The 19441-nt window shown below is 35.1% G+C and overlaps 1 protein-coding gene across 1 annotated transcript in view; it reads right to left on the reverse strand.

Moving 5' to 3' along the window:
• LOC139979373 (relaxin receptor 1-like) overlaps window positions 1-19441 on the reverse strand; it is an 83349-nt gene that overhangs the window by 27029 nt on the left and 36879 nt on the right. Inside the window, exon 2 of the mRNA XM_071990099.1 lies at window positions 10370-10513. Within this exon, the coding sequence (XP_071846200.1) occupies window positions 10370-10513 (144 nt within the window). The remainder of the gene's footprint in view (window positions 1-10369; window positions 10514-19441) is intronic.

Below are 19441 nucleotides of genomic sequence, written 5' to 3' on the forward strand. Positions count from 1 at the left end.
TAAAGGTTGTGCCCAACTGTATCGTTTCTTATGCTATTTTCGGCCCCAAATTAAATATAATCATGTTTCCATTTTTTTTCTTTATAGGATTTTAGGGTTTAATCACGAGTTCCAATCAGATCGATTCGTCTTTCGAAATTGTTCCGTGAGAAATAATAATACAACCATTACTCTATAGATTGTTTTAGGCCAGAGGGCATATTGTTTTTGTCTTTTGTAAGCAAACTTAACATGTAAACACGACTATTGCAATTTTGGATGCGAAACAATTATTTTCACCTTTGCAGTCAACGTAATTTTCAGCCACTTTGCAGAAACAGATATTTGAAAAGGCGACACTTCTAATAAAAGATTTTTTTGACATTGTTTGTCACTGGAATATCCCTTTAATGCAGCATTCTCTTATTTGGTCGCAGACATTTATATGAAAGCTATATGTAATGAGTTTTTCCTCAAAATAAAATTACGAGCAATAAAATGTTATTTTCGTCAAATGTTTTCTTTCGCAACTTAGAAAAAGAAGAGATAATGAGAAAGTAATAATGATTCCGTTTCGTTCTCAACTTTTTCGAAATTGAGACATAACCTATTGATTTTAATATTGACATGCTGATCTTCAATTATTACAGCATGCTGATACTCTTCCTAGAATACTGGTATTTTCATCCAGCAATTTTGCTTCCAAGGTTTTCTGTTTCACCCCCCCCCCCCCAAAGAAAAAACAAGAAAAGATCTTGAGCAAGTAATAATGATTCCGTTTCGTTCTCAACTTTTTGAAATTGAGACATAACCTATTGATTTTAATATCGACATGTTGTTGTTCAATTGTTACAGCATGCTGATACTCTTGCTAGAATATTGGCATTTTCTTCTAGCAATTTTGCTTCCAAGGTTTTCTGTTTCACTCCCAAAAGAGAAGGGATCATGGATTGAACAAGTAATAATGATTCCGTTTCGTTCTCAACTTTTCGTAGCACAGACAAATCTTTCTTTCATATTTCCATAGAACATGCATGAAAAAGGGATTTATCAAAAAAAAAATAGTTTTACTTCATCATTAAAATTTGAACATTATACGAACTGTATATCGATGATTAACTTCAGGTTCGAATATCATCACAAAATTTATACTATAGTTTAATTAGGAAGTTTCCTTTAAAAGTAGCTTTTAGCGATATTAACAATCCACAGAAAAGATGCTTTCGGAAGGAACATTTCCTGCACAAAAACTTCCCCCTCACAGTACATGTTATTAATAACATCACTTAATTAGATATATAAAGACATGATTCATCTTATACCTCTTGAAACACAAACTATCAGGATTTTAAAACATGCCTGTCCTACGCCCTCTTTCTTCTTCCTCTTCTTCTTTTTTTTCGAATTTTGATTAAAAAAAAAACGAGGTAATATTCTCGTTTCATATTTCAGCTACAGTACTTTTAAGTATACTCTAAAGGGAACGGATATACCTGTCTATGTCAGAGTCTACATAGTGCAGCCTCATTTTTTTTATTTCAAGCTTTTTTCTTTTTCCTAACGCCTTGTCAAAGTAATAAAACTGACAGTTTGGGGGAAAACCAACAAATTGAGAATATCATCTGCAGTATAAAATTTATTACTGAAATAGAGACTGGAAAGGACGTGAAAAAATATGGAGAAGAAAATGAAATTTTGATTGCAGAACCATAAGTCATAAAAATGAGATGTAACTCTCTTTTCTGTTATAAATTAAAAACTGACTTAAAGCTAACGGCTTTTGAAGTTTGCTGTCTATGTAACCATGACAACGGAAACCGAAGCGAACAGTCACTAGATGTGTCGAGTGCATTTGGGTACTTGAAGTAGCATGATTCTCAAATACAACAAAGCGGCAGGTTCTTAAAGTATGATGGTTTTATAGTGCACAGAATAACTACAAAATGATTCTCCCTTGTTTAGCGAAATATACCTATATAGACCTTTTAAACACAGAACAAGTTGCCTATCCTTAACTGTATAATTCGATTGGCCATCTTCGACATCGCATCTAAATCAATTTGCAGCAGAAAAAATTGTATTTCTACCCGGAAAAAAAAAACATGCATTTGATGAAATTCTACATATACCCTGTACGTGTTGAAAACATTGGCAATGACAGCACACAAATGAAGACATCATATATCGACACATCAAGGAGAATACAACAATAAGATTATAACTAAGGAAAGTACAGATCTTAAAAAAAAACTCGATAGGTTTTACTGAAACGATTGAACAAACAGACAGATACATGTCCTTAAGATTTTCATAGCTACTGAACATACTCCTCAGAATATTATATTTCAAAACGTAACAATATTTAGTCTATACATCGAAACCGAACTTTCTGAATTATTGTCTGCAGGCATTACGCGATATCGTTTTGAGTTTTTTCTATTTTAGCAATAAATCATACCCGAGCTGTTTTTCATGTTAGCGTTTTACGTACGTTTCAAACTAGGCTATTTACAACTTCAGTCTCATACAGAATCATAAGCGACAATTTCAAGATCTAGATAATTGCCGAATCGGAAGGAAATTTCTTAAGTGCAATTGATCCCAAAAACGCTAGAGATCATAGCGAATTGAGATTAAAAAAATACAAGTACTTCCACATCGTTTGTATAAGCTCATCTTCTTGTTATGCCTTCATTTTTTCCTGCTTCTTCTTCCCCTTCTCCTTCTTCTTCTTCTTCTATGTTAGATAAGTCACCGCTCTATCTGATCGTGGTGTCATCGTAAGAGTTTGAAATTAAATCTTTGTAATATCCATAGATATTACTATGGGTCACTTGTGACAGCTTAAAGATAGATTAGAAAGATCATGACAGCCCTTCCCTGTACACTTTCTGGGTTCAAGTTTGGTAAATAACTCAAAAACAATACATTCTTCACATAACTGCCTGCCTACTTTTTGCCTTTCTTTTATAACATATTGCTGAATACATTTTAATTTGGTAATGTTGCTGTTGGTTTGTATTGTAACATTGCTATTAATTATTCCATATAATAAGAAAATAACATCACCCTTTTTTCATAACCTTATCTTATGGGAGCTATCGTGCCAATGAACAACACGCTCTTCCATTATAAAATGCATACATACACATAATATGATTTATAATTATAATCTATTTTCTGTTAAACTCAAGTTTTGAACGGTACCTAAAGAAAGCAAGTATTCATATATATATATATATATATATATATATATATATATATATATATATATATATATATATATATATATATATATATATATATATATATATATATATATATATATATATATATATATATATATGTATAGGTAGTTCATTCTACTCTTTCTTCCCGTTCACCCTTGAAAGTACGTTTCCGTACTGCACATTTTGTTAGCAAGCAAACTTTAAACATTCACGCGGGATTTGAGGCATATTATCATCATACGATACGATTCGGTAAGAGATTGCCTCACTAGTTTATCAATCCAATTTGTGGAGAGAAATGCGCAGTCAATCAGTAGATTATGAAAAGTTCATTGACAAAAGTGTACCAAAAAAAACCTTGCTTTGTTTAGGTATCTTTCATGATAAATATTTCAAAGTTGTGGGATTGGTTTTGGCACTGTTGGTTTTCGATATTTTCGCTAATACTTTTTAATATACTACGCCACTACCACAGACGGGGTGGGTACACGCTACCAAACCTGGAATATATAGGATATGAACGCAAAGGCACTTCTCTCATTTAGCCAGGCTCCATAAACTCCGATTTTGACTACTTGTGATTTGAAATGACCTTTGACATCTACAAAACACAGAACGAAATATATATATATATATATATATATATATATATATATATATATATATATATATATATATATATATATATATATATATTAAGAAAGAAAGACAGAAAGCTTTAAACCTATTTAAATATACGACGAATCTCTTATTACTTTCTTCCTCGGTATGCTAGAAGCGTTTACTCATTCATATACAATTACATTCTTTAATTTGATAATCCTCAATTTCTGCGAATAATAAGGGTACACAACCTCTAGGGAAGTCTTTTTGAAGGCGTTCAGTATAGAAATGATCTTATTTAATTATATATATGAGCAGGATAGCGTAACTGTTAACGGCGAATCAGAGTTGAACTAAGCGTGTGCATGGAAATGGGTAACAAAGGTGAATAGTGCAATGATAAATAATATATCAAAAAAGGGTTAAACTTAAATTAGAAGAAAAGCATGGTTCATGTTATGACGCTGCTCTAAAAACATAAACAATTATGCTCGGCCAGAACATACAAAGAAGAATATAAAAAAAGCTATTTATTATTAAGTAGTTTGTAACAGGTCCACAGGAACTAATACATAAAAACCTGTTCAGAAATTGCTTCCCCTTTTTATATGAACGTTAATTCTTACTAGTGTTCTGAGAAAGTTACATAAAATATTGTTTACGATTTAAAAGGAAAATGATATGACATCCATATTTATTCTAAACGACATACCAACTCATGAGAAAATCAAATGACAGTCAGCTTGCGGTAGGGTACGTTTTAGTATTTGGTTTTATTTTAATATCTAACAAGTATCCCTGCGAACGTCAAATTGAAGAAAAAGATCCGCCTACATCCATTAGTACGCATTACATCGACGCTTTTACTTAGAGCTCCCATCTGCGCCTTCCCTCATTCCTGTATAACCTTTTCTTTTATAAAGTTCCCTATGAACGAGAGATAAAAAAATTGTAATTAAAGAATCTTTAAGTTTTGTTGGAAATATAAAAACAAAAAGTCGAGACGTTTTGAGGTAATTTCGCAAGTTGTAAAACGCCTTAATTCAAAGTCCCACGCTTCATCGCCTTTGTTGACAACCAAGACGTCTGTCCTTACTCATACTGTCATACGCAATTGTATAGCGTATGTGTATTACATCAATTTGTCATTTTTTTGTTTTAAATTTGTATCAATATTGTGACGTTATCAGCACTAAAGGTGATATTTTGGCAAGTAACTTTATGATTCGTTCATAAATATTTATTCGCATATGAAAATGTTTTTTCATGATGAAAATTTGTCAATCTTGTAGCTATATTTCCTTTTTTAATTTTTCTAACATGTTACAAGACTACCGCACTTGCATTATACACAAAAATAGTTGTTTGATGAAAACTACTTTGCACCCCCTAATTCCTATATACAGGTTCAGTAAACAGTATTGTTCGGAAGCTTGAGGTGAATGTTAAACTTAAATTGAACATTATCATTCATATAGACTTGTGTACGCAGACTGTAAACGGCGCGTGGAAGAAATATAGCTTCTGGTTGTAGATTAGTTATAATTTAGTTACAAATATTGGATATTATCAGTTCCAAAAACAAAAGCATGATTTGTGGATAATGACAGCGCCATATTTCTGCATATGTTGGAATATATTGAGAAAGCAAATCGAAAACAAAACACTGTATATCTTCTGTTTTTCTTCCTCTTCTACTTCTTTTGTTTTTAGTTGGGCATGGGGGGGGGGCGGGGGGAGTTCAAAACTTGTGATGTCTAGAGTGATAGGAAAATTCTCTGAAATGCACTTTTCCGGTATATGCGTACATTTACTCCGAAATTTGCTGTAAAATTATTCAGGGAAGACATTGGCCTAAAGCTGCTGTTAGGAACTAAATTTGCACTGAGCAATATATGAGGTGGAGTATCAATAGGTATATACTAACAGTGCACCATTGTGTGACATACGTTTTACGAAGCTAGGCTATAGTAACGACACAAGCATGCATGCATGCATGCATGCCTACTTAAGTTACAACACAGGACGAAAAATTTAGCATTGAGGTCACATCTATTTGGCAGTAGGTATATGAGCGAGTGAGAGAGAGATTGCTACCGCGTGTCGTCAACTTATGTACTAGGTCACTATAAGGTCAATCTAATTATCATGAACTAAACTAAATTAGCATGGACCATACCCAAGTTTAGATGGGGTTGTCCAAAAATGCTAGACAATAATCACAGTGAATGGTTTGGGTAACTACTAGTGCATTCTCATCCCAGTGAGTACAGTGTCACCCACGGAGTACAGTTTCTTCACAGTGAGAACAATATCACACCAGTGATTAAATTGTCACCTCAGTGAGTATATAGTGTCACCTCGATTATAAGTACAGTTACTTATCAGTCAGTATAATATCACTTCAGTGAGTAATGAAATAGTGGGATGCTGTTGGTCATCATATCTGTCGCCCTCTATTTTAGGTCAGCTACTTAGTGTTAACTAGTCACGTGAGTGCTACCCACGTAAACAGTGCAGACGATGAGCGGCCCGGGTATTACAATATCAACTCGGCGAGCAAGCCTACATGTAGCGCCACGTGATATGTGAGTACAGTTTCCTCTCAATGAATGCAATATCACAACTCTGAGAAAAAAGCGCGTACCGCGTGGCAACTTAAGTATTATGTTACGTCATTGTACGTGCATAAGTAATGTAGTCTTTATATGAACATGTCAAGTGCATGAACCATTCCCATTGAACGCAATAACTTCACCTTTCATAACGAGACACATGATATGTTTTTGTTAAGAGTATATGTCACCATCTAGACGGCTCAAACATACACAGAGGCTATTATTCAATGTACCGTGATATAAAAATGTCATTATCATTTGCATAATAGATGTGCAATTATGTCTTGCAAAGGCGATGAAGACATTTATTAAGGTTTTCTCTTCGACGCAGATTTAATGCAGATGTTAAATTGTCGTCGTAAAATTCTCAAACCAAGAATGTAGTCTATAAATAAAATTTGATTGTAACTATTAAGCAAACTGCCGGTACGTAACACACCGAAGGACATTTGTTTCACCAAATGAACACTATTATATTACTTCGCGAATAACTCTTTCGATTATCATAATTTCGTCGGCCATACACAAGTCTTAACCATCTTAGCTTTTATCAATTATGAAATGTAACAAATATTCACATGAAGATTCAAAAGTTATTTTGGAAGGGTGAAAAAAGTCTAGTATCCAGTGTAAATGATATAGTATTGAGGCTCCTAATTTCGTTCATTGGGTGAAATATGCTAATCTTTCGTCACGTTGTACACTGTTGTAAACTGTATGATTCTAGTACGCCTCAATAACATTAGCCTGGATTTGCGTCATGCCTTGCAAGTGATCCCATTTTCGTTAACCTTGCAGTGTGCGGGAATTCGTGACACGTCCTGGATATAAAAGGGGATATTTGTAAACACCGAACAAACGTTAAATGTTTAAAATTTGAAGAAAGGTATCATAAATATATATATATATGTATGTGTATATACATATATACACACACGCATATAAATATATATATATATATATATATATACAACAATTACTTCAGTATTCATAGAAAGCCTGAATGCCCGAGGCTATTGCTCGTGCTGTCTTGTTTTGTGTGTGCTTCATGATTTATAATCAGACGCCAATGTTCCAAGTCATATTCGAAATACGTGAAAATGTGTAAGCTTTATTGCTTCAACCCCTTTCTTAATTAATAACAGAAGTGTTCTTGTTATATTTCAGATATTGTTGAGTTTAAGATTAACACAGTTAATATAGAAGCTATAGACAAGTATAAGTTACACTTCATGCAACAATCTTGTATTACTAAATACGACACCGTACAAATATCATCTGTATATATGCCTTTACTTTGAATATGTTAAATTGTACCTCCAGGGACGTGTTAAGCTTCCAGACTTATCCATACATATAGAGGGATGTTTAATTAGAACTAGAATAATAAATAAGATTTGTACTCCACTTAGGGTTCTCAACTGAACGTCCAATTAGTCTTATGACTATTTCAGCAACTCTGGGATAGACTTAAAATGTCATAACTACTTTACTCAGCTTAAAATGGCCCCATTTTTCTGAAGTTATCAAGTGTTACCAGTTGAGGTGCTATCCTCTTAAGAGTGTATCTACGGGAGCTCACAAAGGCCCTCATAACATCATACACAATAGGGTATGAGAATGGCGCCATCTGTTTGTTGTTTCATTCATCATGCTAGGGATCGCTAAATCAGAGCTAAATCAGACCGACAGCTCTCAAATCACATATAGCTGTAAAATATTACTATATATTCAACTCAATTTAGAGCTGTCAACGTAAATGCATATAACAACAACGGATTTCCCCAAGAATTTAAGCCTAACCTAAGGACTGGAAAATCTTTTCTTTTCCTTTCAATTTTAAACTTATGACTGACATCTTTTCAAGTTTTAGTTGTTATTGTTCCTTCGCCATGCCATGCATGTTTCCCTTCAAAATTTTCAACAAAATCTCACAAGAAACGATTTTCAACTTCAAGGTCACAAGTTTATCTTAACAGAATATGCAAACTGACAAGGTCTGTACAAATGCATTAACAAACCATACTGCGCTTGTAAAGTACAATTCCACTTAAAATGAGTACGAGTAACAAGTTCTAAGGGCGGTTACGAATTCTTCATCTTGCACTTATATCTAAACTAAAAAAATATATTCAATATGTTGGAGTTCGAGTATAGGCCGACACATGGATGAAGTACTAGAACAGAAAACTATATGCTAGAATACGATTACAAGAATTAACAGACTCACGACAAGTCTGCTGTATAATACGTGTTTATCATCTTGTATTATAATTTCCCCTTTATTTTTTGTTTGTTTGATTCATTAAGTTTTGCTTTGAATAATTTTTGAGGGTGATAATTGGTAACGATGGAAGGCGCTATAGAAACACATCATAACATTATTACGACTTCACTTAATTTGTGAAATGTGACTAACATCACAAAAATCATAAAAAGTGTCATACAACACACTGAATGGATCGTCTCCCTCAAATTGAGTCACAAATTTAGTGCGTAAATTATGCCATTAACTCTCATGTTAACTTCCTCGATGTGACTGGTTGCAAGGAGCACGGTTCTCTCTCCACTGACTTATACAACAAACCCACAGACACACACCAGTATCTACATTCTTCCAGCTGCACATCCCCGCCACTGCACAATTGAAGTATGGAATTGCCTACAGTCAACCTTTCGTTTTCGTTGCATTTGCTCTAACAATTCCTCTTTAGTTCGTCATACAGATGTTTAAAAAAAAAACTTATTGCCAGAGGCCATAGTGTCAGAAGGGTGCGTGAAGCCATTCAGAGAGTCCGCTCCCTATCCAGACCATCTACATTGGCAGTGAAGGTCAAAAAGGGAAGAGTTTGCCACAACAAGCCAACTCTGGTTGTTGCTTTCCACCCAAATCTTCTTCCTCTTCAGCAAATCACCACTAACAACCACAACATTCTCCTTACTTCAGATAGACTCCAACGAGCCATCCCTGAAAACCATCGTTGCCTACAGACGTCCACGCAACCTCCGGGACCATCTTGTGCGTGCTGTTGTTCCACCTACAACTTCTAACCCTACACCCATTCAGCATAGTACTTTAAAGTTTGATCGTACTTCGAGGTACATCGTCTGCAGCCACCACGTTGTTGAATCCAATTCCATCACCAGCCACAGCACCCAACTCACACACAAGGGTCACATCACTCACCTGCACAACCTCTAATGCCATCTATCTGATCTCGTTTAGTGTTTGTGGCATCCAGTACGTTGGTGAAACTAAAACCACCCTCAATATGCCGTTCTTTGGTCACAGATCCACAGTCAACACCATGAAGACTGAGACCTCGGTTGGAGAACACTTTAACCTTCCCAACCATACCATTAATGACATATCCTTACAGAGAGAGACTGTGGATGCAACTTGACTTCGCACCATACAACCTCAATGGCTCAACTCTCAGAAAGGACATGACTAATCTTTTCTTCTGCTCCCCCCCCCCCACCGCCCCTCTATCTCCCCTCGTGCCCCCACTGTCACCCCGCTTCTCCCAGATCTTTTTCACCTTCATTCTCCACACTTTCCTATCTATTCCCCCACCCTCTTTCCTTAATCCTCTCTTTGTCCTTCAGTTTATCTCCTACCTCTCCTCCCCTCCCTGTTGGTATCGTCTCTCCATCCTTTGTCTACTAATCCCTTTACATCTCTTTGGTATCCCTTTACACCTCTTTGGTGTTTACCCTACTCATTGACCTGTCTGTATTCTGTACTTGTTTTTGTCCCTTCTGTTACTGTTACTTGTCATTCAGCCTCTGAAGAAGATCCTGCTAGGATCGAAACGTCAGTCCCACTTCCTTTTTACACAGTTTTTTAACTCTCAGGTTTGCTAGTTTTAGGAAACCTAAAAAATATGGGTCAATTGAACTATCATAGTATATAATTAGAATAATGCAGATACTCACTACACACTTCTTCCTCTTCATCAGCGTTGTTCCCACAGTCATCTATCTCGTTACATTGGTATTTCTGCTTCACGCATTTGGTCAGGTTACCGCATACGAATTCACCCTTTGGACATTCGAACGCCCAACAAGGACTCGTCAAGGCTGAGGAGTGTGATTGAAAAAGACATGTGATTCCCATTCATGCCCTTCATAATGAAACTTCAAATTGTATACCTCAAGCCAAACAAGCACAGACATATCTCGACACGTAAAAGATTCTTGCATCTTGTTAAGGAAAACAAAATTTAAAAAAAAAAGGATGTCAGCCTTCGTTTCTGTCGAGTTGAGAGGGTTCGCTTCGATGGGAAATGTTACACCGACGGTAACCTTTCGAGAGTGAATGTGTGTGTGTGTGGAGCCGACATAACAGCATACTTGATAGTCTTATGACACTTGCTGGTTTCATTAGATTACCAACAAGTACTCGATGGAAGCGTTATATAAGATGTCAATACATGTTTGTTAGCCACCATCTCTCACCCCTTCTGAACCTCCAGGCCACAAAAACCCTCACCCGAGGCCACTGCTTCCTTCTTGAGAAGTTACGATCATAACCTTAATTCCGTTGCCTCCTTACGATTTACAATGACTTTACGAAAAAGAAATAGATTTAGTTCTTTCGAGCAAAGATTTCTTATAAGGTGATACGTCGAAGTTTACAAACAGTATTCACATCAATTAATCGCATAAATCTGGAATTATAGACTTCAGTTTGCAAAGAGAGATATTTGCGAGGCGGAGTTAACATCTTCCCTTTAATGTAGGCCTTCAATTAAGCATGATTTAGAAGTAACATTGTCGATATAGTTGTGCTGTTTTGAAAGCAGAAACAACACCAATGTCATGCGTGATAAAAACAACTCATCAAAAATACTTATGAAAACTCTATTTCGTTTAGGATATATAGTAGTTTAACATTAATGTCTGCAGGGACTGCATGTTTGGTAAATATGAGATGCTGTCATTCAAGCAGGTGACATCGCTCTACTTTCATTCTACTTTCTGTTTTTGCTTCTTTTTTTCAATGAAGACAAATTCAATAATGAATCTTTTACAAAATTTCAATCATATGTAGATGTTGATGATATCATAATAAGACTTGCTCAATTGTAATATTTAAAACAAAGATATCTTCGAAATGGAATGGAAGTTTCCTTAGCTGTCTCAGAGAGTTGTCAACCCACAAATTCATCCACCGCATGAGTACGTCCTCCATTAATCTACTAGTCATCGACTAACCAACTTAAAAATCGAAATTATTTTCAGGTGACCGACGTCCATTCAAATCAACCGATGTGGTAATTTACAGATGAGGACAGACACCACTCCAAGAAGGTTGACTTAAAAGAACTGGAGCAGAATTGGATGACAAGCCCCCCCCCCCCCACCCCCTCCTCCCCCTCTTTATTATTATTGTAGTCTGTTAGGTCAGGGAGTGCTGTTATTCTAAATGAAAACTCAGCCCCTGGTCAGAGTATTCACTTATAGGGTAAGTTTTTGCATTGGAAACTGGCACACTAATTATTAAGCAATAACAATTTAATTAGTTTTTACCTGAATTTCTCCAGGGGATTTTTCCCGTTCACGTCGTTATAGGTGCATTAGTGGATTTTACCTTAAATTTTACGAACTTTAAATAAATGAATAGTGACAATTGAGTTTATTTGAATAAACCTAAATTTTGTTGATTCTTAGGCGGAAAGCAGGTTAACGCGACTAACCGAGCAAACAAAACAGAAGTTTAAAGAGAGCTAAGGTTAAAAGAAGACCCAGGGGAAGAAAAGCGGAAATGAATATTGAATGTGACAGAACTTTGAAGATTTCGCGATTAAAGTCAATATAGAACATATATATGAATATTAGCCAATCGAAGTAGGTCGCTTTTGTATCAACACAGATAATGCTTTCTTTCCCACCGAAGTAGTAAAAGTAGAAAACGTGTCACACATCACCAGCATATTTTAGGGTTTTGTTTGCGTAAGATGTGATATTAAAGGAATAACGTACAAGAAAACACGATTTCCCAAAAAATTAAAATTAAAACAATGTATGCCATAGAGGAAGTTAAAAGAAACAAAATTGTTCCAACCCAAATCTTAACAGATCGTTCAGTTGCTGAGATATAATCTTTATTAAAAATGTATTCATTTTATTCAGATAAGTAAATTGCGCAATAATATGTGATGACACACATCGGCAACTTCTCAAAACGTCTTTGTTCTTTTCATTATTTCAACTGATGCAATCAAGACATCTACGTGGTTGAAATTATTATTTTTAGTTGTGATGAAGTCACTTGATCACACATCCAGTTACAGAATTTAATAAATTTCGAAGGTAATATCATTATATTAATTTTAAGGGAAAAGATTCCCTTTTTTGTTAGAGTCGGTTTTAGAGGAGTAAGTTGAAGAAGACGACGACTCCTTTGGATAATGTCGTCACCCTTTAATGTTTTGTAATGGATTGCGCTCCCTCTATGACGTCACAAGAGTAATTACGTAGTAAGTTGAAAAAAAACTCTCTTTTTTGTGGACAGTGTCCGAGTCAGAGATTTTTATTCTCTAAATAATGAAATTCAAGCGAATTAAAAATCAGCTCTGCATGTCGCTTGGCTTTTAATTCATTATCGTGATATTCCTGTTCGTAAAATACAACAGGGTATTTTTCGGTCATATTAGTAATCCCATGCCTCTGAGCAATTGCGTTTTTTTGTCTTCTTTTTCTTTAAAAAAGAAACTTATTTTGTCTTTGTTGCTGTCGTTCATTAATTTAAGTAATGGCACTTCAAAAGTCGATCTGTGCTTAAAATAAGGCATAAAATGAAAGTCCGGATTGGCCGAATGATCAATGTAAATTTGTTGACCACTTAAAACAACAAAACGCTTAGATTCAAGTGATTTATCCGATGAGACAGCTTGACTTATCGCTAACTTTTAAATAGCTTTAAGCCGTACTTTGGGGGAAAGCGGTCTCCAAGAGATCACATGGATGGGTGTTTTGAGTATAATCCTTGTCTCGTGGACATACTTAGTCGCATATTACTTTAAAGTTATTGACCGTTTAATCTAACCCCTGCAGGATAACTTTTCTCATCTTTAGGGCTACCATGCAGTTTACTCTTTCAAATTCGTTAGTTATTTCATCTTCAAAATGAACTAAGAGAGACTATGGATTTAAATCTAATATAACGTAAGGGTGAATTATCAGCTGATAAAATAATTTTTGATAAAAACATTTCAAGTTTGATTTATAGGGTCTTAAATTTAAGAAAACCTAGCCAGGTCAGGTAAGTGGGTATGAGATTTAGAAGTAACACAACAAAATCAATCTTTTGAACCAAATTGCATTGCAGTGGCAAAGATATATCATTACAATTAATATATATATATATATATATATATATATATATATATATATATATATATATATATATATATATATATATATATATATACATATATATATATATATATATATATATATATTTATATTCATATATATATATATATATAAACAGAAAGCAAATAAACAGAAATCAAAACCCACAAAGCTATCAACATATAAGTCTGCTTGCTATTTACGGTCAAGCCATTTTTTTTTTTGCAAACCTGTTTTTTATTGAAACAACTAGCAACTCTTTGCTTTTTAATGAACATAATATTCTGTAACCTCCGTCACATGTCTCTTCCAGACAAGAAGTTGTATTCATGATATATTATGTATGTGTATTCATAATATATAAGTATGACATGCACCACTTATAAGTTTGTGATAGAGAGCTTCTAATTACATTCAAACAAGATCAGTCACAATGCATGTTTTTAATGACAACTCTATCGGGCGTCTATGTGTTCTTCTCTCGTGAATGCTGACTGCACAAGTTTACATTTTAATATTATTTATGAAAAACGTTATCCCTCCGTCAAAATTGAAACAAAAGTGAGAAGAAAAACACAGTAACCTCTTGATTGATTGTGTCTGAGTATCGTTATGATAGTGAAACAATACAGCCTCTAGTAATGCAATAAAACATATCCTTGATTGATCTATTTCTACAACCGAATGACTTTTCTGGAAGCGATATTTCTTTTCCTTTCATTTCTGTTAATTGCTTCTGTTTCTGGTTTCTTTCTTCAAACACTTTTTTCTCGATCTCGCTAGTTTGTATTAGTAAGATGCAGCATATGTTTCACGGATTAGCGCAAGACCTTTCGCTGTACAGTTCACGTTTTGTTTTTTTTTTCTCTCTTTTTTTTGGCGTCGTTTGTCACTTTTGCAGGTAGCGTGCGCAAAGGAGGTGCGCAAAGGAAGTGCGCAGCGGGACGGGGAATGCCAGCGCCACCATTATCAGTCGGGGTAAATTGTTCATAAGTCGATTTCTCTTAAATTCCGAGTGTGGCTTTCAACCCCCACCGCAACGCCCTCCCCCACCCTTTGAACCTCACACACAGCAATGCAAACTTTGCGACACATTGTTAATCGCACCCCCCCCCCCCCCTCCCTAAATTTATCATTACAATAACACCGGAACAAGGTCGCTAACTTGATGGTTGACTCTGTTTACTTGCCACAATTTCGGCGATCTTCGTTTGTAAGTTACTGCTCTAATACTACGAGAGATAGCCTCTTTAGTTATATATTCATCATTCACCTCAAACGCAGAAATGGAGTTGATGGCACATGTAATATTATAAACAGAATATTGGTCACTAAATTGCTATTTGTCAGATTAATGTAAGCCACGACTCTTCCAAGAGGAAACGATAAAGAAAGAAAATCGTCAATTATCATAGAAACCTTTAAGACTATTCATAGTTCATCACTCATAGATATAATTTGCAGTGACCAGTAAATACATAGGTACACTTAGTGTATGTCACAACATTGAATATTTCCTTGATGCATATTCTCAAGCAACCTTTTAAAGGTCGTTCTGGACTAATTAAATCATGGAGGACCTCCTTCATACGATTTATGCAATGGGTCGCCATTTTTTTCCTTAAATCTGGTCTTTCTATAAGGTTTTGGAATTAGAGTAATACACGCTCTCCAATGTTCATTAGATACGTAACTGTTATGAAATGCTTAATTGAAAGAGTTAAGGACTAATTAATGTTACGCTCAATGGAGAGGGATTCTGAGTAGGTAATGAACACTGACCTCATTTTGAATTTACAAATTTCCCACAACAGGCTATGGTTATCCCCAGTGTAGCAAGACAGCAAGTTTCAGAAATTGTTTCTCTGATAAGACCAACGTAACTTAGGATCGTTTAAAAGTGCGGTGTTTAACTTCCACATATCTTTCTCTCTGTTGCTAACTAAAAACAAAGTCAGAGCTACACTTGAATGGTCTGAGCCGAATAAAGAAAAGATAGTAGTGGAATTCCGAAGATGACCTGCAGATCAGGAAGAAATCTAGCCTACAATCAATAGAGTTGTCAATGTTGGAATTCCTTGTGAAGTTCATACTAGTTTGGTTTCTCTCCCGCCAAATGTCGATTAAGTCAAAATTCTGGATGACATTGCACATTTTAGCCCGACGATTGAAGCTTGTTCCTGGAACACCCCCTGTTTGGTCGAGGTATATATATATATATATATATATATATGCAAAAAAATCTTTCTCTGTTTGGGAGGTAACCTATAGGCCTAAAAAATCGTATCTGTAGAAGGACTCCGATTTTGTCAACCTAGTCATAGCGCCACTAGGATTAATGAAACCTTTAATATTCGCTTTAAGTTTTTCCATTTTTGAGTGTATAGAATGTTAACATTGTTGATACTAAAAGTAATACAATGAAAAGAAAGCACTCCAAAATTTTACTATCCCAGCATTTGAAAAAAAATCTTCATTTCATGGGGTCAACATTGTCATAATGGAAGCACATTCTGCACGATGGTGTCATATTTAGATTTGAGCAAACTTAGCTAGCTTTCTTCACAAAATTTTGTTTAACATCAATTGATGCTTTTTCTTTTCCTTTTTTAAAAACTTTATCGTCAGATTTATGTGAATATAAATGTATTAATACTACACCTTAAATTCTAAAACTCAGCATGCAGGTTGTACAGGCGGTCTCACTCGTCGGTTTATGTTATATTAAATTATGCATATATTTCATTAGTCTTTTATGAAACATATCCCTAAGCTGTTAGAACAAATACTCGCTAATCTACCGCCATATAAATGTGATTGATATGTAAATTGAAGATTAAATTTTCGCAATTTTGAGATTTATTGTCATGGATAGTATATACCCTGCGGAAACCAACTACATCGTCAAGTTGAATTATTCATTCTACTGTTGCGTATAGGTTGGGTGTACTTTTTGCTACCAATGAAGTTATAGCAGAGTAAAGAAATATATGAAAGAATATTAAGGAAGGAAAATGATGGCGTACTGTATAGGCCTAAACGTGCATTTTACACGTATATTATATAGCATTTTCGTTCGCGGACACCCTAACCAACTAGGCTATGGACACGGATTGTCTGTCCAGAGGTTCGAAACCAGTAAGGAACACTATGAAGTCTTAAGTTTTTATGATCTTTATGATAATAGATCTTCCTTGTCCTTAAATATAAAATTGGAGATGTGATGTTTTGCTCTTGCTAGTGGTTACATGGTAGCCTTGATTCCATATATGTCGACGAAAATGGCGTTACCAAAACATAGCATTCAGGATCATACGGAAAACGACATAACTTACCAATAACACATATAGTAGCGTACACTTGTTACAAAAAACCTTGCTCCCAAATCGCTACAATATCCCGAGCATGCTGCATCACACTTATAGCCAGCTTAACTGTCGGATCAATGCCATTTATAGAGGTCAAAGCTAACGGTTGTTTTACATACATATATATATTCCTTTCCGGCTTATCCAAGCTTAATTGAACGATAGGTATACCAAACATACACCTAAGGGAAATTAACTTTTCTTCTTTTAAGTCATCTAAGTTGCCAAATAAGTGTCCTCTTTTCTGACTCTTTTTTTTTTTTGCTTTTGGTTCTGCAGATTTTATAGCTTAGGGATATATCTCACAAGAAGACCATATACCACAGTCCCACGTGATTTAGATATTTGGTTTACTATAAGTCAGTTACGGTGAAGGAATTTAACGTGGCCTGAAAATGTTCTATTTCTATCAAACTTCGATTCATTTTCTTTATATACCTGACAACAGGTAAATAGCACACAACTATTTTGCCTTCTTTTTCTCCCCCGCTTTCAAATGGAACCAGTTTAAAACAGTAAGTAGGTTAACTTCGCATTTGTTTCTTTTGCTTTCTTGGTCCCTTTTCTTTGTTTCGCTTTGCTTTTCACGGCATGCTGTCCTTAATAAAAGAATTTTAAAAAAGTAACCCATTACGCAATCATGATACTCACCGGTCGTATAACCAGGGAGTTGTTCCATAACAACTCCCTGGTACAATATCGTCATGATCATACGGTTACAGTCTCGATGTAAGGGAGTGGGGTGTGGGGGGAGCTGGGTTGAAAGTGGATCAAGCTGTTTGGTTTCGTACCCATGCTATATCTTATGTTACTTTTCATTTAATCAAAGCAACTATTACGCAATCTTTGTAGTACATTTAAATTTTAAAATATCCTGCATTCCACCGTGAATACATCATTGAGAGCGAATAGAAGAATTAACTCTGGGACTTAAACCATTTGTCACTTGTTTTTCTTTTTGCCTTGTTGTTTATCCTTATCGAGACACCGTACCGTTTTTTTTTTTCAAGACAGAAAATAACTATGCAAATAAATAGGGATTCACTTGAGGGAATTTCAAGTATGCATTGTCATATAGGGTTGAAGGCTATATCCAAAACCTACGCAAATACATAAGCCAAAGTTTTGAATGTTTCAAAACTGGACAAATATCATTACCGATAATAATACGAATATTCAGATGAAACGATTAGCCCTGAATCCACTCACATTTATCATAACCGTTTGACTTTTTGCTTCTTACTTTATGTGACGCTATACTTTCAATGAACGAGACCACCCCCCCCCCCCCCCCCACTCTCTCTCTCTCTATCCGTTATCCTTTGAAAATGTTTAAAAACAACTTAATCGGATTTAACGCTTACTCAAGTCGATAATAGTGTACATTACATTAAGGTTTGATAGCGCGCACCTGACGCCCCTACAGACAAACAGCAACGTACACCTCTAGATATATGGTGTCGATGGCAATTTTCTTTCTGGATGAATTATTCAAGATATCATTATGGATAAGTGGCCTATCTGTCAACTAAAGTGAGCACTTCTTTTGTTACGCTTTGTGAAATAAGGAAAAAAAGTATTTTCTATTTTGAATCATTTAACAATCATGCTTTCAGTGGTTTCTGTTTTGTTCTGAGTTTTTTTCTTTTTCTCTCTTTCATTGTAGCTGTCCATTTTTCTACTTAAAAGGTCAATTTTGTGACTTTTGATTTAGTGAGAATTGAGCTTGCCAAAAAAAAAAAAAAAAACATTTTTTTGAAGAAGCAATGTGTAACTGATTTTAGAGCCTTTCTTTCGCTGTTGTTTCTTTTCTTCAAGGTTGTTTTAACGTAGCCTACAGTACCTGATCCAATGGCAGACAATCTTTTTTACTTTCCTTTAACTTATGACAGAGTAGGAGTTTTTTTTTTTTTTTTTTTTGTATAAATGGGCGGTAACTATCGACTATGATCCTTCTTTGGTAAATATTCAGCCATCTTCCTATATAATATTAAAATAATTCGATATATATAATTTGTATCGGATTTATTACCTACCTGCTTAAGACTGAAAGGGAAACGATGTAGATACTGAACGTTCATTTAAGAAATGGGAGGAAGTTGGATGGAATTAAAAAAAACACCTTTCCACACCTGCGCAATGACGTAGACGGTAACACAGTTGGCAAACGCACATGCTTATTATGATAGGTAAGTTCTTAGGACGTATACGATATCAGTGTAGTAAGTTACATATATATGCACAAGTGACATACAGTGTATAAACCATTACGGATTTGTAG

This window comes from Apostichopus japonicus, chromosome 14, assembly GCF_037975245.1.
Source record: "Apostichopus japonicus isolate 1M-3 chromosome 14, ASM3797524v1, whole genome shotgun sequence".
Taxonomy (NCBI): Eukaryota; Metazoa; Echinodermata; class Holothuroidea; order Aspidochirotida; family Stichopodidae; genus Apostichopus; species Apostichopus japonicus.